Here is a 24,502-nt window from a genome sequence, read left to right on the forward strand (position 1 = left end):
TGGGAACAAAATGGGAGGCAGTCTGTGTCCCATCTGTCCAGTGTGAGAATCAAGGGAACTGAAAAGCTGTAGAGACCTCTGTGTATTTTGCTTATTGGCAAAGGGTCTGTTGGCCCTTGGAAAAAGGGAATCGTGGCTCTGGTGTGTGAGCAGTCTAGCCTGACCTGCCCTTCTCTGTACATCTATGAAGTAATAAATACTACAAAGATGTGTATTGTCTGCATAATTTTGAAGGAATCTTCAAAGTATCTACAAGAATTTTTATGATTGAGTCACTGTAAGGGTCTGTTTACTTCTCATAGCAAATAAGCACCTGATGTTCTATAGAACCAAGATTAAGATACTGTACCCCATGGAAAAGATTTCCTGGACATAGTTAATTTATGATGGTAACTCATGGGTTCTTTGTACGTTAGTAATTTGGTTATTATATGAGTTCATGACATCACTTATCCAAAACCTGTAGAAATATTGTACAAGTTCCTTAAGGTTTGGCTGGGGAAATCCCCAGACTGTACTATAAAAGACATCCCTTCTCCCTTTGCTGTCACATCTGCAGCCTGAGAAGATGAAGCACACACTGGTGGCTGTGCTTTTCCTCATGCAGGGCATAAGTGCTCTGGCTGTGACGACAGCAGCAGCGGGAGCGGTAAGATGGGGGGGGTTCTCATAACCTGAGCTTTGGTGCCCTTGTCTTCTCACATAATTTAGATTGCTGAAAATTCTTTTAAGGTTACTGGAAAATTATTACACAAATGCTGAGGTCTCTGCATGGAGAAAGTTTAAAGAATTCCTCCATCTTCCCCCCAGCTAATATGTAGGGACTGGGTAATAAATGTAAAAGTGAGGCACAGGTTTAAAGTCAGAGTTAAATTCTGCCTTTGGTTAGATGAGTGCAACTCCCAGTGAGGATATGAGTGGGTATTAAATACCCTGTGTAGCTTCTAATTAATTAGTAAGGACTTATAGTAGGAACAGATCCACATCTTTGATGTAGAAGGAATTCAGAGGTGGGAACTTTCCCAATTACGTGATTGTTGTCATACTCTGACTGGGCACAGGAAAGCCATATTGGTGGGTTATTGTTGGGTACTCTCCCTCTTCCCTAAAAAACTGTATCTGGTTGGGCAACAGAGAAATTCAAACCAGACCAAATCAGTCAGAAAAACCCCCACAATAACTCCCAACCAAAAGCTGCATCAAATTCAGGGGGGAAGGATAAAACTTTGAAAAATACTTTTTTAAAGCAAAAAATTATATTAGTGAAAGATAAATTTGATTTTGTACTGTCTTTACTTCTTGTTTTTAAATTTTAAATGGGGCTTCAGTTTTCAGAAGAGTTTGTGACTGTCTTAAGAACTTTTTCAAATGAAAAAGCATTTTGGTTTTGTTTGGCCAAAAATGACTGTCTTTTTGGTATTTATTAGTTAAAATTTGAGGAAAAAAACCCCCCATTTTGGTCCCTGATAATTCTTTCTAATTTATCTGGTTTATTCACCAACCAGAAAATTGCAGTGTGCTCCTAGTAACATTTTTTTTTTAAGTTTGGGAGTGTTGTGGATGCAGGCAGTGAAGCTAGCACCTCTTGGGAAGGTGCTTTTATCTGCTCAAGAGATGAAAATTTGCAAAATTCAAGATGGAGGTGTAAATATATGTTGATAAGCTGAGGATAGAGAACTTAATAGGGGAGAAAATCCTCTCTAGTCTGCTTAGCTTTAAGCCAGTCCTCAGTTTGTGTGATTTGCACAATCTGTGATGCTCTGCCCTAACACTTAATTGCTACCAGCTGCCCATCATGTTCAGTGTAATTGTATGAGCACACAAGTGCCTGTTCAAGAGGGTTTATTTGACAAATTGTCCCACAAAGCTTGTTTATACTGTGCCTTGTTTAGACCTGCCCTTTGCCAGCCATTTGGATTTCCCCTTTGCCGGCCATTTGGATTTCCCCACCATCCCCCAGGTGAGGAACAGGGCTCCAGCTGGCATTTAGGAAATGCAGAAAGACCTAGCAGTGAGTGTCCTGTTGCAGGGGAAGCCCATTTGATGCTCCATCTGTTACACCATTTGACATTGAGGGTGTCTTGCTCCAATTCCCAGCTGGACAGAGGTTTTGGTGAGACCCCATTACAGGTGACAGTGTGCTGCATCATGGGAATGCAGGGTGCTCTTCTCACTGTGTGGAGCCATGGTAACCCCCAGTATGGTGCCAGGGTGGCAGCTGCTGTCCTTGCTGTAGCAGGAGGGTAGGCCTTAGCCACAGATGGAAGTTAAAATTAAATATTCTTATTGCTTAAAAGGCTCCTGAGGTGGATCTGGCTGTATCCTTGGCAGTGTAATATCTTCTCCCAGTGTTCCCTCTCCACGGTGGGATGCTGTCACCTCCATGGTGCTACTAGCAGAGTGGGACATGTTTCCTAGCCATCACAGCTCACAGCCTGACAGCTTGGTGTGAAAGGGGCAGTGAGTTCTCTGCTTAGAGGCTGGGACATGAGCTGGGTGGTAAGAAAGGGACATTCCTGCTGGGAGGACAGTATTCTCTGGATTTAGGGCAGAGGGGCATGGCACTGTCCTTTTAGACTGCCATGCAATCTGCCATGGCTGCTTGTCACATCCTCAACTCACACCTCCTGGACGGGCTGAGCATTCCTTGCCTTGCTCTGTTCACACAGAGCCTTTCTTCAGGAAGAGGTGTCTGTGAAGTGACATTGTGCCCAGGGAAACTGTCACCTCAGCAGTAGATTAGAAATTTTACAGTTGCTCAGGATAGCTCCCAAAATAAAATCAAAGTGCTTTGGAGCTGCAGGATGGGGGCTAACTGGTGCAGAAGGGGTGGTGCCAATATGCAGGAAATCGCACTAAAAAAATCTTTCCTTTGCTTTTCAGACTGCTCATCTCAGTACGATGGTTCCATATCTGACTCAGCCTAGGAATATGAATGGCAAATTGCACACTTCCCCAAAGGTATAACCATGACTATTCTTCAATATAGACCAAATTTGTGACCTTGTGTCCATTTCTTTAAATGATACTCAGTCACTTAGTGGCTTAACTCTGACACATGTAAGCCAGTTGTACTGCCTGGAAAAAGTATTTTTGTGTGTGTATCCAGTACTTTAGGAATCTCCAAAATCATCACTACTGTTACCATGGCATTCAATGCTTGAAGTCAGACACAAAACTTTGGCATTAACCTTGTAGCTACTGATCTGGACCACAGATATGAAACAGATGAGGCCCTGGGTATTGAATGCCAATATAGTAAGCAATTTGGGGATTATAATCTCCCCGAGGAAGACTTCTTTCATAAACTAGAACAGGGTCCTGAAAGTATCTTCTGAGGAGTGACCACCTGTGGTTGTTGGGAGTGAGAAAATCTTGATTCTACCTCTTCTACCTTGTTAAAATATTATCAGCTATTTGGTGAGAGAGGGACCTGAATCTTATTTCTGTGCCCCTGGTACAGTGCTTAAGTTCATGGTCTTCAGATTTCAGAGTCTGGTTTCTTTCCCTCTTTGTATCAGTGACTGTTGAATAACATGTTCACTTTGGAGCAGATTCAATGGGCCTCACTTGCTCTGTATGGTCCTGCAAATTGTTGCCAAAAACAGAGGATCCAAAGCACAGGTTCAGCCTCACAGCAAATCTTTTGTATGTCCAGGCAAGTCCAGCGTGGCATATAGGGTGCGTGAAGGGACCTCTCCTGAGACAGAGTTGAGTCTCTGGCTCCAGAAGAGCGTTTAGAAAGTGAAATGGAATCAGAACTCTCTTTCAGAGTCTGATTAACAAGACCCAAACTTTATCCATCTCTTTAACCATCTGAGGTGTCTTTGGTCCCTACTGTGGCCCCTGCTATGTACTTTCTGTGGATCCCATTCTTTTTATTAGGATGAGCAAATAGCCGATTTAGAGCTGAGAATGTCACTAGGCTACAGTGACAACTTCCCTGATTTTCAGAAAATTGAGTAACTGCTTGCTCCTACTCCCTTTGTTAATTTGAAGGGATGTGGAAAAGGAACATTTCTCATAGCTTCAAATATGTATATGTAACAGCTTAATTTTGCAGAGTGAAATGTTGCTGTCAAGTCCTTGCTGTAGGCTAGGACAGTTTGCTCTCTTTTAAGCGTTCTGTATAAATTATTAAACTTTAAAAACCATACAACTCCATCAAAAGTAGCAGTCTATCTCATGTATTTTTCTACAGAATGACGGAAGACATTTTTGTTTCATGGCTGTCATTTGGCTGGTATTATATTTTGATTGAAGCACTTATTGACCCAAGGGGCTTTTAACTAAACAATGCTTCTTGGTCTTGTCAACATTGTGATCCCAATGTTTGTAATGTCAGTGTAAGAATTGAAGCAGTTCTGTCTGCCCAGGCTGTTTCCACTCTTCTGGGGAAACTGTTGACTTCAATATAAGTTGCATTTACTGCAGTGAAGCTCTGCCTTCAACTCAAAGCTCCCTCCTAATTCAAATGTTAAAATATAATGATTGTTTTTCGCAGGGAGTTTAAAAGCATCTGTTCAAGGTTTTTTGGGAGATATCTGAACACATTTATGGGTTTTTTTAGCTCATGAAATAGGCAGGGTAAGTCTAGAAAATTGATTGGTATAGTACAGTTGAGACTGTAGTTTGCAACAGGATGTATAATGCATACAAAGCTATAGCACATAAAGATATAGCATATAAAGGTATAGCTATTGCTATACAATGTATGGCATACTCTCTCGTACACGTTACTCATATGTATGAAGGAACAGAACACAATGCCTTTCATGCAAAAATTAGCATGCTAATGTGCAAGAGTCTCAGAGAAGCTCCCATATACTCTCTAAGCCACATTTATTTCTTCTTTTGGTCTCTTCCATCTGTTCCTTTTTTTATTGCTGAGCAACTTGCCTGCCATCCCAACCATGCCAATGCACTGAGGACTCAGAGGTGTAGAAAAACCCAAGTGACTTAGGAACTAAGTTTTCATAGTAATATACATAATGATAGCCATATCTTCAAAAATACTTGGAAACTTAGACATAATGCGTTCTCAGTGGGTTTTTCAGAAGTGCTTTGGTAACCTGCCTGGCAGAGAAATCAATGGAAGTTATGTGCTGGGATATTCTGGAATGCCATGAAATACTTCTCTACTTCCTTTCATGTTAAATATCTTCAGCAGTCTGAGTGAAGTTTTAGGGCCCATGGTGCTTGAATAACACAGATAAAACTACTTTCCATGCTTTCTTTCAAAATGAGATGCATGCAGTTTGTTGTGACTGCAAAGAAGTTGCCAGAAGTGTGAACTGGGATCATTCCCATTTGCTGCTCTTTTCTTTTTGGGCTCACAGGTCAAGACAACTTTGCTGCTGGTCATCACTTTGTGTCCTGGGCTTGTCTTTCAGTAAGGACATTAGTTGAAATGACTGTGAAAAAGCAAGGGAAGAAGTGCTGAAATGTCAGCTCTCAGAACATAGTTTTGTTGTTTGCTTTTTCATTTTTAAGAGGGAAAGGAAAAGAGAAAACACATGAATAACACTGGGATTTCTGCAAGACAGGAGAAGAGATTATAGAAAGAAGTGCTTAAAGAGCAAGTCTGTAGTTTTAAAATATGCAGCTGTATTGAAGTGTGTGCCAGAATATTTTAAAGTAACATCAAATATCTTTATTAATAAATTCATGGTAGGTTTATGAATTGGAAACATTCTGTGTACAAACAAAAAAGAACTGTTCTGAACACACTCAGTATTCAGCCCAGTGTTTATAGACTACAGTGTGCCTTGGCTGTAAATTATGGCAAGATCAGGAGGTGCCAACCCTGACCTTTCCATCCCTCATGTGCATTGCTCGGTGATGATGCTGTGAGCATGCAGACAAATGGGACAAGGCAATTCATAGGCAAGAGCTTTGCCAACTATCCACAAGGATGGATGGGTGAGCTGTGATGTGTGGGTGTTATGAGCAATATTTTGTAGCAAAATAAGAATCTCTACCCTAGGCCAAACCTGCATATTTAATTCATCACCTTTCAGTGGTGTATAATTAAATGTACGTCTGTTTTCTGTGGCTGGCTGCAAATTTCAAATGAAAGATTTTTCTTTTCGAAACATTCCCTGTTACTAGTTCTATTTCAGTGCTTTCCTCTCTATGGATGTAAATGACTAAATGATTTGTCCAATTTAGATAAACAGAATAGTAGCTGTAAGACCTAGCTTACTATGTTATTTTCCTGCTGTTTCCTGCTTTTCTGTCTGCTGGAAAAGTTATTTCATTATCTTAGGAACATTGTCCACAAGATTGGGAAAGTAAGGACTATTATATGTCTCAATTTTTCCAATGGTAAAATCTTTAAAGCAATATTTAACTATTTTTAGAGACATTTGTAAGGATGAGTCATAAAAATTGCTACATGTTTTGAGTTCCTTGGAAGAAAAAGGTGAAGGATGACTTGTAAAGAAATTGATAATCTCAAATCATCACCAGTTGATGGTTGGCACAACAACTCATATTATTGCCAGGCATTATTAGGTAGTGATTCTAGAGAAGTATGTTAACACTTTTTTTCTTACCAATTTGTTTTTGCAGCTCTTTGCCAATGTGTCTGGCTCTGTGAATGATGAGGGAACTTGTGAGTGCTCTGTATACTTGCCGGATACCACCTTTCCAGTGCAGAAGGTTGAGCAATTGGAAATTATGACCACAACGCTCTCAAAGAAGTTTGAGGCAGAGCTTTCTAAAGTAAGGCGTTCCTTTGTCTTAAAAATAACAGTTGTATCTTTTCTGAAGAATGGTTTCCTATGAAAAAGTGCAGCAGTCAGCATTTTTATGTGGCATGTCTTTCAAACAGTGGGAAAGAGGGCTCTGTAAGAACAAGGATAAAGGTGATTAAATCTCCGATCTTTGACACTGTAACATGTCATATACATTTGAATATTCTCAGGTCTTTTTTCTTGGCCTTTTCAGCCAGAGGTATATGTTATATTTTGGAAGAATGATTATGTTTTTCCTCTTTTGGCTCAGTTTTATTAGGTTGTGATTGCCACAAGATGCTATAGGAAGCCAAGCCTCCTGCTCTTTCATGTGTTATTATTTGTATCAAGCCAACCAGATTGTGAGAAGGCAGTGAAGGGAAAGAGGGGAAAGGTTGCCACAGCCCAGAGTGAAGAAGTAGGTGAATAATTGCCCCTTCACTGCTTCTGCTCTCACAGGGAAAAATAAATAAATGGGAAAAAAAAAATCTTTCTTGTCAACATCTGAAGCTGTGGCAGTGAGACTGCTGAATTATGCATTTCTGTTGAAGACAAACATACACTGCTTTGGCTGCTTGTTTCATGAATTGAGATCCATTTTTTGAGGAGCTCGGGCAAACATACACATGCTGAAGTGCACTGGGTGAAGCTGCCTGTGAAGACAAGAATGTGCCTTTGACTTTTTATGGTGGATAAATATTCAGGATTCATATTGGGTGTCCAGCAGAAAGTGTTTTCTCTGGAAACCAAGCATCTTAAGAAATGAAGTGTCCTTGAATTAATCAGCAGAAAAGGCAAAGCATTAAATTATAAATTCTAATCATAAATATTCATTACCCTCCTCTAGTATAATCAAGAACAGATAAGAAGTTGTGCATAAAACCCACAACAACAGGCGTAGGATCCTGTGGTAAGATCTTTCAGTTCAAATAGTTTGTTTTGAAAGAGCTGGAGCTAACAGTGAAACACATTCAGCTGTCAGCAGGCACATGAAGGACAAACTGACGTAAGTCCTGCTGCCTCCAAGCACAGGAGTTACCTGATCCCTTGGGGCATGGAAATGCAGCTCAGGGTTAATAAGCCATGAAAATCACTGAGATTTCAGGCCCCCATACTGCTCCCACCATGGTCAGTGCCAGCATTTGAAAGTAACTGTGCTGGGACAGGATGAGAGGCATGATTCTTCAAGGGGATTGTGTACCACCTTTCCCAGTCTCTTGTACTGGTGTAAGCTATCTCTTACTGGTATTTTCCTCAGAAGGGTGCATGTTCCCTTTAGCTTAGTGCCCGCCAGGTATGGGAGCTTCTCCAGTGCTGCTTGGCCTCTCTGCATGGACAGCCTCAGACCTCCAATGAGTTCAGACATCTTGCTCATATAAAGACACAGGTTGCTACTATAGATACCTAAAATTAGGTGTCCAGATTTGTACCTGAAACTCACCTCTAAATTCAGGGCAAGCCGAGTCCCCACCCTAGACTTTAATGTCTAGGTTGCCAGCTGGTGTCAGCTGCTATGACTTTTGTCACCCTTCTGTGCCCAGCAGTGTACCATGGTGTAGACACTGACCCCGACTTGCAAATCTCATTGCAGACAGTGAAAATTCTTGACCTAACTCAGGCTTCACTGAATTCCATCCTGTCAAGACCAATCAGCCAAGCAGTGTTATAATGCATGTAGTTGAAGTGTGACATATACTTTGGCGTGATATGACACTTTAGGTCAGAAATTGAAATGAACAGATTGAATTTTGGTGTAAATTGATGTGTGTGAGATTTTTCAGTTATGATGTCCTATTTTTTTTTTTTTTTTGTAGAAAGAAGAGAGTTTTTGAGCATTACCCTATTGATATCTGAACTTAAGTATTCTGAGATCCTGTCATGCATAAATCTCCATGCTCTAAAATTCTTTACCTTTCCAATTGTAGAAAAAACGCTTCTTATCCAATCCTATATATTACTTCAGTCATGATAATACTCATAGAGACCAGGACATAATGTAATGGAGGAAACCCATAGAGACCAGGACATAGTGTAATGGAGGAAACACAAGCTTTCAATATTGATCATTATTAGAAATGATCCTGAGCAAATTTCTAGGGAATTGCATTCAGACGTAACCTAGTAGTCTCACCACAGAAATGGGAATTTCTACTAAATGTTCTCTTTTTTGATTCTGAGAATCCATGCTTTTGTTGCTCTTCTAAAACACCCTTTGAAGCTCATGGGAACATTTCCTGGATAAGAGCTGCAGGATTGGACCCTCTTAAGGATGCTTTCCGTGTGCTAAAAGTCCCAGATAAACAATCTGATTGAATCATTAACCTTTTGCCTGATTGTTGGCTAATTCAAAAAGCAAGGGGGTCCTTTTATAGAATCAGCAGGCAAGGAAGCTTGCAGATAAAGAGATGCTCTCATGTGCCAAGTGAGTACAAACCGTAGGCTGAAAATACCAGACTAATTTTTCCTCTGTCACATCAACCTTTGCCAGCATAATTATGATTACAGAGGAAAATTAACCTTTTAAAGCACAGTGGGAATTGGCTGTTCCTCTCAATAGGAAAAGGGAGAGGACAATTCTATAAGGGGCGGGAGAGAAAGTGCCTTTCAGAACACAGCTCATGGTGATGGCCACAACATTCTCATTTAACAGAAACAGGAGCAAAAAAGCCCCCTGCTTTTCAAACCAGGTTAACCAGCAATGGAGTTCTTCTCCATCTCAGAAGGCAGACTGCCAGTCTTAGACTGTAGAGGTCAAGCCTGCTCAAAGCCAGTGTCCTGAGCTGAGATATTTTAGAAAGCTACTGGGTTTGTAATTTCTTTCTTATCTTTCCTCATTCCTCCCACATTTTTTTTTCTTTTGAATCTTCATCTTGTGCTTTTGTTCCCCCTTCTGTACTCTCCAAATATGTGCTGGAGAAGTGTCTGATTGCATGCTGCAAAACCTGTTTTGATAAATACCAGTTGCAGGTAAATGACACACTAAATGAGCATTGCAGATTTTTCTTGCCCTTTTCATTAAACGATGGTGAAAATGCTTGGAATGAAGAAAAACTGAAACTGAGGGTGTTTTTCCATACATATGCCTCACATGGTTCAATTTTCTTCCCATAAAGGGCTAATCTGAGCCCTATGCACTCATCATACCCTACTTTAGGCTTTTATGACAAATGCAGCAGCAATCAGTACTAGTTATTGGTCTGTATCCCTAAAAATAGGATGTACACAGAATTTCTGTACCGGCCTGTCAAGAGACTAAAGACAGTCCCTAGCAGGTAGATGCAGTAGAAGAGCAGGGATTACAAGCTTCTTAAATCTATCTGCCAATCAACAGAGCAATGTCATGTTCTTTTTTTCTACTGGTGTTTCTAACCCACAGCAACTCCTAAAGCCTATCTGAGCAGGTGGGAATCTCCACACAGAGCATTGCAAGGCTTAACATATGCGCTGGGTTTATCTGCAAAAAGCAGTATAGACCTGTTAGTGCAGCACTGCTGAGAAAATTTTATTTGTCCAATAATTCGCCAGGGGAGCTATTAGCTTAAGTTCCCTGCGACGCTGGTGTGGCTGTGCAGAGCACTGCAGAGTGATGGTGCTAGTTCAGGCTCAGCTATACTCTGCTGGATGGTGTTGACATGTCCTTAAATGACCTAGATGGTTGACTGAGTGAAAATTCTCTGATATGGGAGGAGAACTTCAGGTCTGCATTCTGCAGTCAGGGCTGAAATAACTATGTATGCCTTGTTCCAGCCCTCAGCGTTTTGTCCAGGCTCTGAAAACCCTGGAGAAAGCTTCAAATTCACAGGCTTCTCACTAATGAGTAGTCATCACTAATTCCAGCAGCCTGTTTATTTCAGTGGCTTGAAGATTTTGTCTGTATTGCATTATTATTATTACGAGCATTACTGTGAGAAAGGTTATTAATTATTACCAGTATTACTATAAGAAAGTTATTAACACCTGGACAGATTTTCAGATACCTCTGTGATAGATATAGCTTCACACAGCAGTGCAATTTCGCTCAAAAATGGACTTGCTTCATACTTCTCAGGCTGTAGTAATATTTTTTGTTGTTGTTTAACAAACTCTAAACACACAGTTTAAACACTCACCTTGGAATAATTTTTTCCAGATGATTTTTTGGAGGTTCTCTTTCAATGCCAAACTGATTTTGGTGATCAGTGAAAGAGTGAGGTTCAGTTACCTCTGACTTTTCCAAAAGGATTGGTTCTTCCTGCTGTTCCCCAGCAGCCAGGGCAAACAATCCTACCTATCACTGTTGCTACCCAGTTACAAAGAATTAGGTCTAAGTCTTTTAGGCTGTTATTTTTTCATTCTTAATTGTGTAACTTTTGATTCTTAATTTAATAACTTGAAGTTATCCTGGCTTTATCTGGGAGATCTAGAGCATCCAGTGCTGTGAGCCAGGGTACTTCTGCTACAGCTTGTGGAAACTTCGCAGTTTCGAGCAGTTCAAAGTCTGGCAGCACACATTTAGAATGGAAGATCTGTTTCAAACTCAGATTTAAATACATGGAATTGAGCACCATGGTTTTGGTGAATACTATGTATGTCCATACAGGGATTTTTTTTGTAGTGGTTTAAGATTTATAGTGTATTTCATACACTAATGTATTCACATTATGGCAGGATTTCAGAGACCATGGTAAAAAAGTACTGACTTTTATTTAATGTTAAGATAATGCAAGAATGCTTGAGAAGGTGTAGGCTTAGTCTTTCAGCTGAAGAAATGATAGTAATGGAAATTACAGTGCTGTAGATAGAGGCACAAATACTATCTGAGGGTATAAATATGAAGTGACTACTGCACTAAACTATTTATATTTATTCCTACTTATCTTTTTGATAATATGATATATGAATCATGTGGGAGAGAAATTATGCCCCTTTACCAAATAGTTAAATTTCAAGGAACTAACATTTCTAAGGGAAGTCCCAAATCCATATAATACTCTCAACATTCTGCTTCACAATGCTTGTACTGTGACCTTTACCTCAGCAGATATATGTGTGAAAATATATTTATCTGGACAACTATTTAATGGTTCAAAGACTGAAAAGGCTATATCAAAGGCTGTATCAATTGCTCCAGGTAGCACCACCCATATATTTAACACTTTCATTTAAACCAGATTTGATTTTTAACACTGTGTTTAAATATTTCCTTCCTGCCCAAAGACAGGCATCAAATCAATTCTGCTAATGCTTGACACAATTCAAGTGTACACAGGGTAAAGTCCTATTTAGATTCAGAGTTAATAGGAAATGAAGTTGAAAAACTTGGGAATACTTTATTGCATTTTGCAGCCTTCTCAAAAGGTTGCTTTTGAGAGATAATACACTGCAGATTTCCTAATAAAATTTTCACCAATGTAAGTTCTTGGCATACTGAGGATAAAATTAGCTCACAAAGACAATATTGGCAATGAATTAAAAAATGGAAGACTGTGAGTAAAATTCTGCCTTCGGTTATCCCCAGGCATTCCTGAGGGGATTCTGTGAAACTGCCAACAATAAATGAAGGTTAAGTTTCATATTTTTTTATGTATGTGATGAGAATTACATTCATGCAGTTTATGTGAAAATATATGGCAAATATGTGGAAACTATGCATTGGGTACTCAGAAATATGAAAAGGATGTCAAATAGGCTTATCTTATTTGCCACGCTGGACTTGAATATGTATCTCTTTTATCTTTCTTTCTTTCAGGTTAGAGAGTACTCAAAAAAAATTGAACTGTATCAGCAGCAGATCCTCAATCTAACCATCAGAGTGCAACAAGTGGAGACGGGTGGTGTATCTTACACAGAACTGGACTTCCAGTTACTGAAAGTGGAAATCAGTGACCTAGAGAGACTGGTCACTCAGCTGAAACCCAGCCTTGTTGGAAGCAGTGCCATCGTTGAGCAAATATATTTAGAGGTATTGCCAAGGTCTTAATTAGCCACAGAGGGTTCAAATACACATATAGTCTATTCTCTTTTAGTGTTTAGGTTGAGGAAATGCCCTCTGTTTCTACTGTAGCTAGCAGAATTATTTTAGCATTTCATCAGCATAAATTTAAAGAAAGCTTGACCTTAAATGTATTAACATCTTATTCCTTGATACAGAGCGCAGAAAAGTAAAGAAACCCCAAAGCAAATGGAGTCCACTCTGGTTTTGCCAAATATCTGCCTAAAAGTTAAAATTTTTGCATAGTATTAAACACACAAGCTGATAAAATTATTATAATAAATATTAATTTACAGACCCACATACTTGAAAACCTCTGTGCTTTAATTTAGATAATTAAAAAATTAGCTGCTGGTTGCTAAGGCAGTGGCCCAATCAATATGAAATCAAGAAGTGGGAAAGACTATCACCTTCCTAGCAGACTATAAATCACATTTTCAAAATTGTAGTTAATCACTCACCTAGAGAGAATAATTACTTGAGATGGAAAGTGAAATCTCATTTGCTCCATTGCCCGCTAGATCATCAAGCAGGTGGTTAAAATCACAATTTATCTTTGCAACTAAAATTTCCAGATACTTTCGCAAGGCAGGAATGAGTACTTTTTATGTTTAACTGCTAGTACTTGCCTAAGACTTACTGGATATTTTTACACTACGAGTAAAATAATGCTATTTTTGCATACTGTTATACAACTTAGTCTTAAAGCATATGCTTGTGGTTACATACTCTGCTGGAAATGCCAAGCTGAGGCTACAAGGATAAGGCCTATTTCTTAGAACCTTTTTCTGTAGCATCATGTATGGTCAGCCCTGACTGCAAATATCTGTAAAATGACATTGACATTAAACTTGTCTTTTTTTCCCCTCTAGATCACTAATCTGACTATACTGGTAAATGAACTAGAGTCACTGGACAAAAACAATGTCCTTGCAATTCGTCGACAAATTGCATCTCTGCAGAATCGATTGAAAGAGTGTGAAGAGAATGCAACCAAAACTACACCACCCCCTTATTTCCCACCAGGTAAGCATTTCTGTTGGATAACACAGAAGAGGTAATATAATACTTGGTTAGAACTGTAAATGCAGAGACTTTGTTAATATTAAATACCATTGTAATGATACTCCTTAGCTCTTGAAAAATTCAGCAGACAGCTCCTAATGTTTCATCAATGGTTCAAAAGGAAAATGTAGGCAGTAATCAAAGTCTTGCAAACACAGTAGCTGTTTTCAGCTAGAAGTTGCAGTCTTCCTCTTACCTGTAGTGTGAAAAGTGAATCTCTACACCTCTTCTCTTTCTCCTTTTTATTTATTTATTTTTTTTCCCAGAACAATTACCTGTGGGGAACAATGTTTTTTTTACTAACTAGCTTTGATTTTCAGTAGTTCCTGTGAAAATGACCTGTGTTCATGGCAATATTGCTCTAATGCTGCTCGGAAAATGTATAAGCAACTGTTGATGTACTAAGCTGTTGAGATGCAAGCTCCAGAAGTGTGCTTCTCATGAAGATTACTATTGCTTCACAGTCAAAAGATGCTTCTTAAACAGGTGGTGAAGGGACCTGGGGGAAAATTCTGGTCTCAGGAAGATAAGGGGAGCTGTATTACTGATTTCAATGGAACTAAGGTTTTCTTAACTAGGAAAGGTTTTGTTCTGGGGCCTGGATTGGTGGCTTCCAGAGTGCGGTTCATACAATGGTGTTAAGAGTTACAGGGCATGTGGTAATTAGTTTATAACTGAAATAACTTCTTTCTTGACATTGTGTTCAGTTTGGAAAATCACCTTGTGAATGAATCATAGCCTGAGAAATTTTGAGAGTTAGATATGATATACTGTAGCAAAAGGTTTAGGAAACACTTGATTAGATATGCCAGGTCAAGAATCCCAGTTGCAAACAGACAGGAGGATTTCTAAAACCATGTTGGTCCCCTGAGTGTTTTATACACATGTGGTTCCTTTAGCCAGAGTATTGTAAGAGCAGAAGTGCTGTGTTGTGTACAATACCCAGGGGAAGATTCTTGCTTTTTCACATAACCTGGTTACCAATCAGCCAGAGGAGCCTATAATAAAGGAGGAGATGTGTCCTGCTTTCAAGGAGCATGAATTTGCACCTACCAGCATTTACCTCTCATCACCTCGAGGTCAGCTAATTCAAGCATCTCATTGGGAAGGTGAGAGGCAGAAATACAAGCTCCCCTTAGGGTGAGCAGTCCCTCCTTAGGGCTTCATGACAGTGCAAGCCATTGCTGTGTTTCTCTGACACAATGCATGAGTAACACCTTGTCTGGGAATCAGACAGGAGGGAAATCTGAAACAAAAAGCTGCAGTAAAAAAATCTCAAGGCCTTTCTCTGCTCCTTAAGGGAGGGCTTAAAATGTTTCAATGAAAAAAACTCCACAGTGTTTTAGAAATACTTGAAGGACATCTCACTGATTTATTGAGGGTGATGATGTGTAGAAAGAAACAATCTCATTCTCTTCAAGCCTAGAGCAAGCTTTTGTGGTGAAAAAGTACTGAGCTCTGGAACAAGAATACTGTGTCCCTCCATGAGTGGTAGAGGAAAGGGCTGCTTTTATCATCTGGGTGGTTGGTGTGTCTGTGGGACCTAGCATCTTTCATTGAATAGGAAAGGGGAAGCTACACTTGAAGTGCAGCTCCATGCAGGGATAGGAAAGTCACGGTCTTGAGCAGGATGGCAGCTCTGGGATGGGTAAATGGAACTGTGTGGAATTGTAACTATAATGGACTTATTCAGCATTGTTTCTCAGGGGATGGTAGAGAGATGGATAGACTTTATCTGGTGCCAAAATGCTATTCCTTTGGCATTGCCTTATTCCTGACTGGTCAGACAGCTCAGGCACTTTTGCTTATGCAACACTGCATTGTAGCAGAAAAGAATGAAGGAGGTCAAAACCCTACTTGGTATGACAACTTTCAGAAAGTTACCAGCACTGACATGAGCTGAGGACAGCCTCTGATGTCTGAGTTTTTCTGTTCAGAGTTAGAACCTGGGAGAGGTTGGGGCATTTTTTGAGTGTATTATCATGTGGCCACCTTTAGTGTGAGTGTGGTCTCTGAGGATGGCACAAAGGACTGGCAGGGAAACTGTTGTAGGCTGGCAAGTTTTCTTCGTGTTGGAAGATGCTAGCTCTACAGATAAGCCAGGTGTTTTGTAGGCTCAGATCCCTGCTAATCCACACAGGACTAGCATATTTTGACTTTTTGTGACTGGTGGGGAGCAGCTATCATCTGTGCAGAGGACTTTGCAGAGCAAGTACATGTCTTGCAGACTGCATCTAAAACAGTTAGAAGCAGTAAGATCTTTTTGCTTTGGAAGATGGAGTAAGTATGCGAGCGAGCTGCATCTCTTAGCTGGTCATTTTGGAGGTGCTGCATGGATTCTCACAGCTAAGCCTCTGGAGATTTCTAGCACCCATTTGTGTGTTTGAATTCAATTTCCATATGTTTTCTCTGCAAGCTTGAATGCCTTGAATTCCTGCCAAACCTCTTGGCCTTGCCCCGATTTTAGTTCATATTATATTTATAATGTTTGTATTAAACTGACTCTTTGTCCTGTTTTCAAATTGCTTTTTCTTTCCCCCTTCATCCTCTCTCCTGCATATTTTGGGTAGGCAGCCTAAACTAGAGAGAGCTTGGCTAATCCCTAAGCTGTCTAAGATCATGAGTCTAAATGCAAGTTTAATTAAAGCTTCTTGCTTCACACTGCTATAGTATGCAGCCCCTCTGACTCTGTCCCCCAAGGCTTTTGCTGCTGTATTTCTCCAAGTGAGCAGGCCTGTTCTCAAATAACACAGCAGAAAGAAATCACTGGTTTCCATTTACCTTACCCTCTGACTGGGGAGATTTGTGTCTGAGTGTCTGATATACAGGTAGTCATCCCCATCATTGTCACTGGCTTTCCTATGTGCAATGGTTAATGGCATCTCTTTCCTCACCACTCCAAGTGGGAAGAAATTTTTATCCATTCATTTTCCTTTGGGCTGATCTCACGTGGCTGCATTGGGTAGATATAGAGAGAAAAGATCCCAGGATGGTCTTCTGAGGACTCTGCAGCAAATTCTGTGTTACACCTTACTGAAATGATCTGAGAGAGGAAGCAGGAAGAAGTGAGTCAAATGAAATTTAGAGGCGAAATGGAAAGAAAGGAAAAAGGGAGCAGTGTTGTTTTTTTTATTCCTGGATTTTATACACTCAGAAATTAAGGATTTCAAGCTACTGGTGAGTAGGTCTCAGCAGGAGGAATACCTGGAGTAGCCTAATTCTGAAACTCAGGCAATCTTATTGGAGTCTTATAGTGATTTCACTCTTAGCTTATGTTTTACTTCCTATGGACCCAATCCATCTGTGTTTTTTGAATATTGTGGGCTGTGTTTTGAACTGTATACATCCATACATAAAGAGAGGGAGATATGCCTAGAGGCACCTGAAAAGAACCGCCAGTTGTCGTCTCCAGGACTTCCTGAACTGTCCTGGAAACACATGCATTTATTCAGCATTGGAGGGAGCTGAGTTGAAAGACCTTAGCTATTTAGTTGCCTTAAGGCATGTCAGACGAAACCTGGCCCTCCCTCCACCTCATCCTCTGTTAGATGTTGCCAACATGGGTTTTCTTTTATGCAGCTGCAAGCCTGTGTCTGTCCCCCATGATGCTGGTGGAAGACTGGAATGTCTTTGTGGATTTTCCTGTGTCAGAGAGACAGTAGCAGCCAGGATAAGCCTTTCTTTTAGAGCTCTGTCTTTGGTATCTCAAACAGTAGTAAGGTTGGTAACAGCTGCCACATCTGGACACAGTGGTTCATCTGATGGGAGGGGAGGTGCACATCTGGTGCTTGGAAGCACGTGTGAGAATGTAGCACCAGCATGCTTCTGGTGTCTGTGCCCCTCATGGGAGTTCCTTCCAATGTGGGTCCCACCTTGTCTCGTGACCTTTGGCTGCATAGGCCAAGGGTGATCCCTTCTCTTCTGCAATCAGATTCAGCTGCTTGGTGGGAGGAGGCTGCTGGAATGTTTTCTTGTATTGGAGTAAGTAGCTGATGTGCTCTGCCAGTGCTTCAGAGTGAAATGGGTAAAGAGAGACCCAGCAGCATGTGCCTCCTGCTCAGTTCTGCAGCCTATTAGCCAAGCAAGACATTCTCCCCTCAGTCCTGACAATTAGGTGTCAGCTCTTCTTCTGATGAATCACAAGGATTAGTATCCAATTGAGCTGTGATACTGGTTCTTTATTTGGGGACAAGTATGTTTGTATGTACCTGTGCTAGTCCTTTCCTTCTCTGCTACATAAGCATGAGACAAAGAAAGGCAGAAATAGCAGGACATCATTTACCTGTGGTCCAAAACAATGGAGAAAGGAGCTAAAAAACTTGAAAGTTTGAATAATGTATGTGGGTTTATTTCAAGTACCTTCTAATATTTACAAAATTACATGACACTTTGTTTCCTTTGTGCATTTTTTCCCACAAGACCTAGACAGGGAGGCAAGTTTAGATTAAATAAACTACAATGAATTCTTCTGAACCTGTATGAAAAACAGATCACCCCCCACTACCACAGAGGATTTTTGTAAAAAAAATAATAATTATGGGAGAATTTTCAAGGAAATAAAAATCAAGCACATACTCTATGGAAACCTCAGACAATTTTTGATGTCATTAAAACAGAAGACACTTCTAACTTTATTTTAATAATTCATTGTTTCATAAATAAAAACCAAACAAGTGTTCAGCAGAGAGATCTCTTTAAGGGAAGAAATAATAATTTATTATTTCTTTTGTAAAAAAGGTCTCTCTGCTGAACACACGTTTGTTTTTTATTTATGAAACAATGTATAAATTATTAAAATAAATCTGGAACTGTGTTCTGCTTAATGACATGAAAAATTATTTGAGGTCGCATATAGATGAGCTTAGCAGTACTTCACTACCTGCAAGCTTCGGTGCTACATTTTTTTAAACAAATGAAGAGTTTTAGAGCATTTAATAACCATTTAATTCTGAGATAAGTTTATTGTGATTTAAGCACAGTAATATATTCAATATGTCACCAGCTTTAAAGAAGTGCTCATGCTGGAAGTAGCAATACATAATAGAGATATGAGAAAAAAACAGTTAAAATTGATTTATGAAGTTGGCAGGCTGCAAGCCATTTTGCACTGACTACCATAGCTTTCTTCCTCTGCATGAGCTGAGGTGTAAGCACCTCCAAATGCTGGTAGCTGTGCCAAGTGCTGAGGCCATGTTACTAGACATGCTACGTGCCATTTCCAGAGATACAGCCTGGCCAGCCATACAGCAATGCCTGCCTTGTGTGCTATATTTGGAAATGAGGTTTCTGCTCCAGGGCTTTGTCCTTTGTAAAGCACTTAAGTGCATGCTTAAATGCTCATCTGCTCCAAGCCAGGAATGCTGATTCGAATGGATTCTTGGTGGCACGAAGGAAAGCAGCACTCAACCAGGGTCCTGCCATGTTTCAGCTGCAAGAAACACAGGACACAAAAGTGTCTGGGGGAGGAGATGGGTGTGTTTATAATTCCTGCCACCTTCTCTGCCATCAGATGGAGACTCAGTGATGAAGAGCCGCTCCCATGGGCAATATTGACCTCAAGGAAGTTGCCAACATGGCCTGGGGACATGGGGATTTATCTCATTGTAGTGATTTATATTTAATGTGAAACTGCTCCCCACCTTCCTCACAAATGTTGAGAGGAGACTGCCGGTGAATCTCATGTCGCTCAGGTTGCAGTCACTAGCATAAACTCCTAACATAAACTGTGAAGAGTGAAGGTGTTATGTAGTAGAAGCAGAGAAATAGTACATTTTGAGAAAGGGGGAGACATGCAGAGCTTCACTGCCCAAATCGACTTTACACATTGGCACAAATGTCAGTGCTTGGACACTACTAACATTTAGGACACAGGTTTTCTAATCCCACAGGTAGAGCACCTTTCTCCTGGGCAAACCAGATCAGAAAAAGATTTCTCTGCTTTTGTAACTGTGCATTTTTTTTCACCAATTTTCTTGTTTCCCAGTCTTTTTCTAAGTAGAATACTTCAGATTGCTCTTCCTCTAATTTTCCTTCTTTCTGTGAGATAGACTGTGATTTTGAGAGCAAAATGTCACCTAGACATTTTCTGTCCACGGTTTCAGGAGTTTCCAATTCATCTCCATAAGTATTGTCTGGCCATGCTTAGGGTTGTTCAGTTTTGAGGGTAAAAGATAAATTCTTTTCCTGTTATTCCTCTTTCTTCTTTGTGCTAAGACAGAGGTTATTTATATGCCAGACATCCCTTCATATGACTTAGCGTATGAGCCATTCTTGTCATAGAAGCTGCAAGAAATCGTGACATGGTTCCCACTCAAAGTATTAAAACCTCAAAAAATAGTCTTGAGTTTCATCAGCACCATAGCTGTCAGTGCACAGAGTTCTTGTTTTGAGGGAGGTATTATTATTAATGGCCACCAAAATTTGTGGCCATTAATTTATTCACTAATTGATGTGTGAGACTTGGGTCTATGCATATTGTACTCCATCTTTAATAAAGAAGACTATCTAATGGCTGGAGCACCCCAGTGAACTGGGAAGCATTGGAGTACTACTAAGTTTCTGAGCTGGTGCCAGCCATTTGATATCTCTGTCTCTGTTACCTCAGGTGAAGATAACCTTACAGACAAAAATCTGGGACACTTTTGTGGCAGTAATACAAAAACACTTGGAAAAGTGCTAGCTGGTTTTTGCCAATGGCAGCTTCATACTCATCAGAAGCCCAGAGATGTTTTTGAGTGTAGTTTTTTCCTACCAATGACTTACAATATTGAGAATTTATCAGGAAACAGGAATGTCACTAATTCAGCATGAGTAAAAGGAAACTGTTTCCTGTATTTAAATTATTTTTTCCATGATCCTGAAAATGTTTTTGCAGTTGATATGTGTAAAACAGAGCTGTTCTGGTTCAACTTGAAGTCATATTTTCTGTAGAATTGCCCCAAATGAAAAGTAAGAGTAATAACAGTCTACATTTCTGGACTGTGATTGTTACTGTCTGCACATTTCTTTTTGAGGGCCTGAGGTAGAAGGCACCATGTGGCTGTGACACAGTTATAAAGCTGTGATTTTGACAGCAGAATGCTAATCTGAAATATGACTCTGGAATTACTGCTGCTGCTGCTCCTTTCTTTCCCTCCACAGTGAAATACACAGAAATCAGATGCTCCTCATTCTTTCCCCCCCACAACTCCCATGCTTTTAATTCCACTGAGGTAGAAAATTACCTAAAATGCCTCTGAAATTGTATTTTCCAAGGGATTTCCTAATGCATCAGGCTGGCCTGCCTCAAATGGGCAGAAACAGAAATCCTTCCCTTGTTTGGAACAGCACACTGAGCACTTATTTTCTGTGAATTAATCCCCCACTTCCCCTTTCAAATAAGTGTAATAATATGTACTCTATTTTTCTTCCTGAGTTTTTGAGTCAACTTGGAACGCTGGGTGCCATCTAGTTGCTGACCTTGGCCCAAAATGAGCCTTTTACACATAAAGCTGTAAATTTATGTCTGTGCTTGGTCGCAAAGCTATTCCCTACTAAACACAGTCTAGAGGCTACAGTCTGCAAACCCTTTCTCCCAGTAATGACATTTGGAAAACCTGTTTGTATAGTTTTTTTTCTCTTTACTTACAGGTACCTGCATTCACCGTGGACCAATGAATGTTAGCCAGCCTTATGTTGCCAAGCTGAACTGGAGAGGATTTTCCTACAAATATGGGTCCTGGGGTAGAGATTACTATCCCTCTAACCCAGAGAAGGAAGTCTATTGGGTTGCACCATTGAACACCGATGGGAGATACTTAGAATACTTCAGAATTTATAGGTCCTTTGATGATTTGCTGCTGTTTAAATACATGTATGAAAGGAGAATAACATATGGGGAAGGAAGTGGTGCTGCCATGTACAAAAATCATTTGTACTATCATGCTTATGGTTCGAGATATATGGTGAAGCATGATATAAAAACAAACACGCAGGTTTTAAGGAAGGAGCTCCCAGGTGCTGCTATTGGTAACCGCTTCTCTTATGCAGGTGTAGCATGGCAGGACATAGATTTTGCTGTGGATGAAAGTGGGTTATGGGTAATATATTCAACTGAAAATAATGTGGGTAACATTGTGATTAGCAAGCTCAATGAGACCACACTTGATGTGCTAAATACTTGGCAGACGAGACAGTACAAGCCATCTGTTTCCAATGCTTTCATGTTATGTGGTGTTCTTTATGCCACAAGGCCATTGAACACTAAGAAAGAGGAGATCTTCTACATGTATGACACAAGTACTGGCCAAGAAGGTAGAATTAGTATCATTATGGACAAAAAGTTAGATACAATCCAGAGTATTGATTATAGCCCCACAGATCAGAAACTGTATGTTTACAGCGATGGTTACCTTGTAAGATATGATGTGACTTTTCAGCCTTAGTTCCTCAGGGACATACGCATATGATAAAACTGGCAGCAGCCAGTATGAGAGATCCAAATGATCTTTAGACAATGCTACTGCCAGTTCAGAGTTCATCTGGTCTGATGTACTGTATGGGTATATGTATTTGTACTGTGGGTTGTCATACAGGTGCTTACACTCTTTAAAGGGATTGCCCACTCTGACCACTAATATTGCTGTCAGCAGTTGGCACTATGGGGTTTTTTAGGTTTTGCTTGGTGTTTATTGGTGCTCAGTGCTTTACAATTGTCCTGTCTCTGGGGGTAAATTCAGTGCATCGATTTAGTGCTTTTTGTTTGCAGAAATAGCTGGGCACAGACTATCTGGTGACTGAGTAGCTAATTACCCACTGATTTGCATTTGTCAGAGTAACACAGGCAAGGCACTCAGAAACAGAATGTATTTCCACTGATCTTCATCAGAATGAAATGAGGCCTCAGAGAAATTAGTTCAAGGATTAAAATAGATTAGGAAGTAGACTTAGTCGGAAGACAGCAATCCATTTTTTAGCTGGAAGCAGTAGTATCTGGCTCAAGACTTCAGGACAGAGGGTAAAAATGCACTTTGCTGGGTAAGTCCTACCACAGGAAAGGAAGAGAAGGCATTGTGGAAAGGACAGACAGGGCTCACTGCGCTTGCCAGTGGTGATGCAGGGGGTCAGTGGCCCCTGGCCCCTACTTATAGCTGCCTCCAAGCAGTTCAACACTCTCTCAAGCTGCCACACTACTGGCTGCCTTGTTGGAGTGCTCGTGGAGGCAAAACTGGCAGTATGGTTTTCATCAATTTTCTCTTCTGTCCTGCTCTGCTTCCCTTATTAATTCTGTGTGTCTAAACCTGGCCCTGTGAATGGTTTTACTACAATCTAGCTATAGACTCCATTTTCCACCCAGTGCAGTGCAAAGAGCACTGTTTTCCTTTTCTTTATGCTCTTCTAATTTTGTGCAAATCTTCCCATTGACTTTATTGGCCACGAGTGGCTCATGGTGTATGTCATACGTTGCCATAGAATGGCAAACATGTTATTTGATGTGCCTCTTTTCAAAATTTTTGCCATTCTGTAATTAGATTCCTGAGAGTCTTGTTAATCTAGGCTCCAATTTGTTCTCTGGGTAATTTTATCTTACAGCAAGGTAAGAGGTCTTGTGGAAAGCTTGAGTCTGGTCAAACTAGTTGAGAATACAATATGGTTTTCATTTTTTAGAATGGGTATTGTGTGATAGTTTCTGAATATGTGTACTGTAACAATGTCTTATTTCATCATGTCAGAAAGCAAATTAATACACTGAAATTCAGAGCTTGGAAATGACAAATAAAGCAGTTCATGTGGCTCATTTTCTTCTGTTACATATGAAATCATGTCTGTGTCCTCTGATAATCAAAATCAACATGTATGCAAATGATTGCTTTTGTTTTAATAAAAAACTCTTTTCAAAGAATCTCAGCTGTTCTATAGAGCCATTTAAAGCTATTTGTGATAAATAGGTAACTTCTGGGATGCAGTGGGAACCCTGGGCACCAAATATTTGAAGCAGGATCACTGCATTCACTTGGACTGTGTGTGCTTAAGCAGGAACAACACAAGAAGTGTGAATCTGTATGTCAACCAGTACAGAAGGGGAGCTTTATTTCCCTGCATGGAAATATGTTAGCTGGTTAGGGCAACACTTCTTCACCAAGCTGAGATGTTACTCAAGATATTGGAGGCAAATGAACTGATAACATGTTTTGAATCCAGGTGCTGCCACTTATCAGGTATCAGCATCTGTTTCTTGGAAACCTGTGAAATGAATTTGAAAGCCATGGAGGCGTTGGTGCAGTAATCAGATCAGGCAGTACAGGCAGGGCTGCTATGTGAATAATCTGCAACAGACCAAATAAGGATTTGGCTGAGAAAGGAAGAAGAAAATACTGCAAAAAATATTTTTTCCCTCTTCATCTGTGTGTGTGTGTGTCAAGGAAAATGAATAGCTCTCCACTTATTATCAAGAAATGCCATTAGCATGGGCCTTGAGGTTCCTCAGCTCACCACCTTTTAGGGAGGGAGTTGGTGTTAGCATGCAAGTAATAAAGTCTGGTGAATTGTGGTTCTCAAGTCCTTCTTTCAATGTCTTTAATGTTTCAATGGCTTTCAGCTGAAGAAGAATAGATTTAGGTTTGGTATTAGGAAAAAATTCTTTATGTGAGGGTGGTGAGACACTGGCACAGGTTGCCCAGAGAAGCTGTGGCTGCCCCATCCCCAGAACTGCTCAAGGCCAGGTTGGATGGGACCCTGAGCAACCTGGTCT

At 40.3% G+C, this 24,502-nt stretch overlaps 1 protein-coding gene across 1 annotated transcript; it reads left to right on the plus strand.

Annotated features, from left to right (window-relative positions):
* The first annotated feature begins 568 nt into the window (after positions 1-568).
* On the plus strand, positions 569-22,196 carry OLFM4 (olfactomedin 4). Its single transcript, XM_062514785.1, has 6 exons — positions 569-649; positions 2,884-2,961; positions 6,574-6,726; positions 12,466-12,678; positions 13,581-13,734; positions 21,403-22,196. Exons 1-6 carry the CDS (start codon positions 569-571, stop codon positions 22,194-22,196), a joined length of 1,473 nt encoding a protein of 490 aa, XP_062370769.1.
* The last annotated feature ends 2,306 nt before the right edge of the window (positions 22,197-24,502 follow it).

This window comes from Cinclus cinclus, chromosome 2, assembly GCF_963662255.1.
Source record: "Cinclus cinclus chromosome 2, bCinCin1.1, whole genome shotgun sequence".
Lineage (NCBI taxonomy): Eukaryota > Metazoa > Chordata > Aves > Passeriformes > Cinclidae > Cinclus > Cinclus cinclus.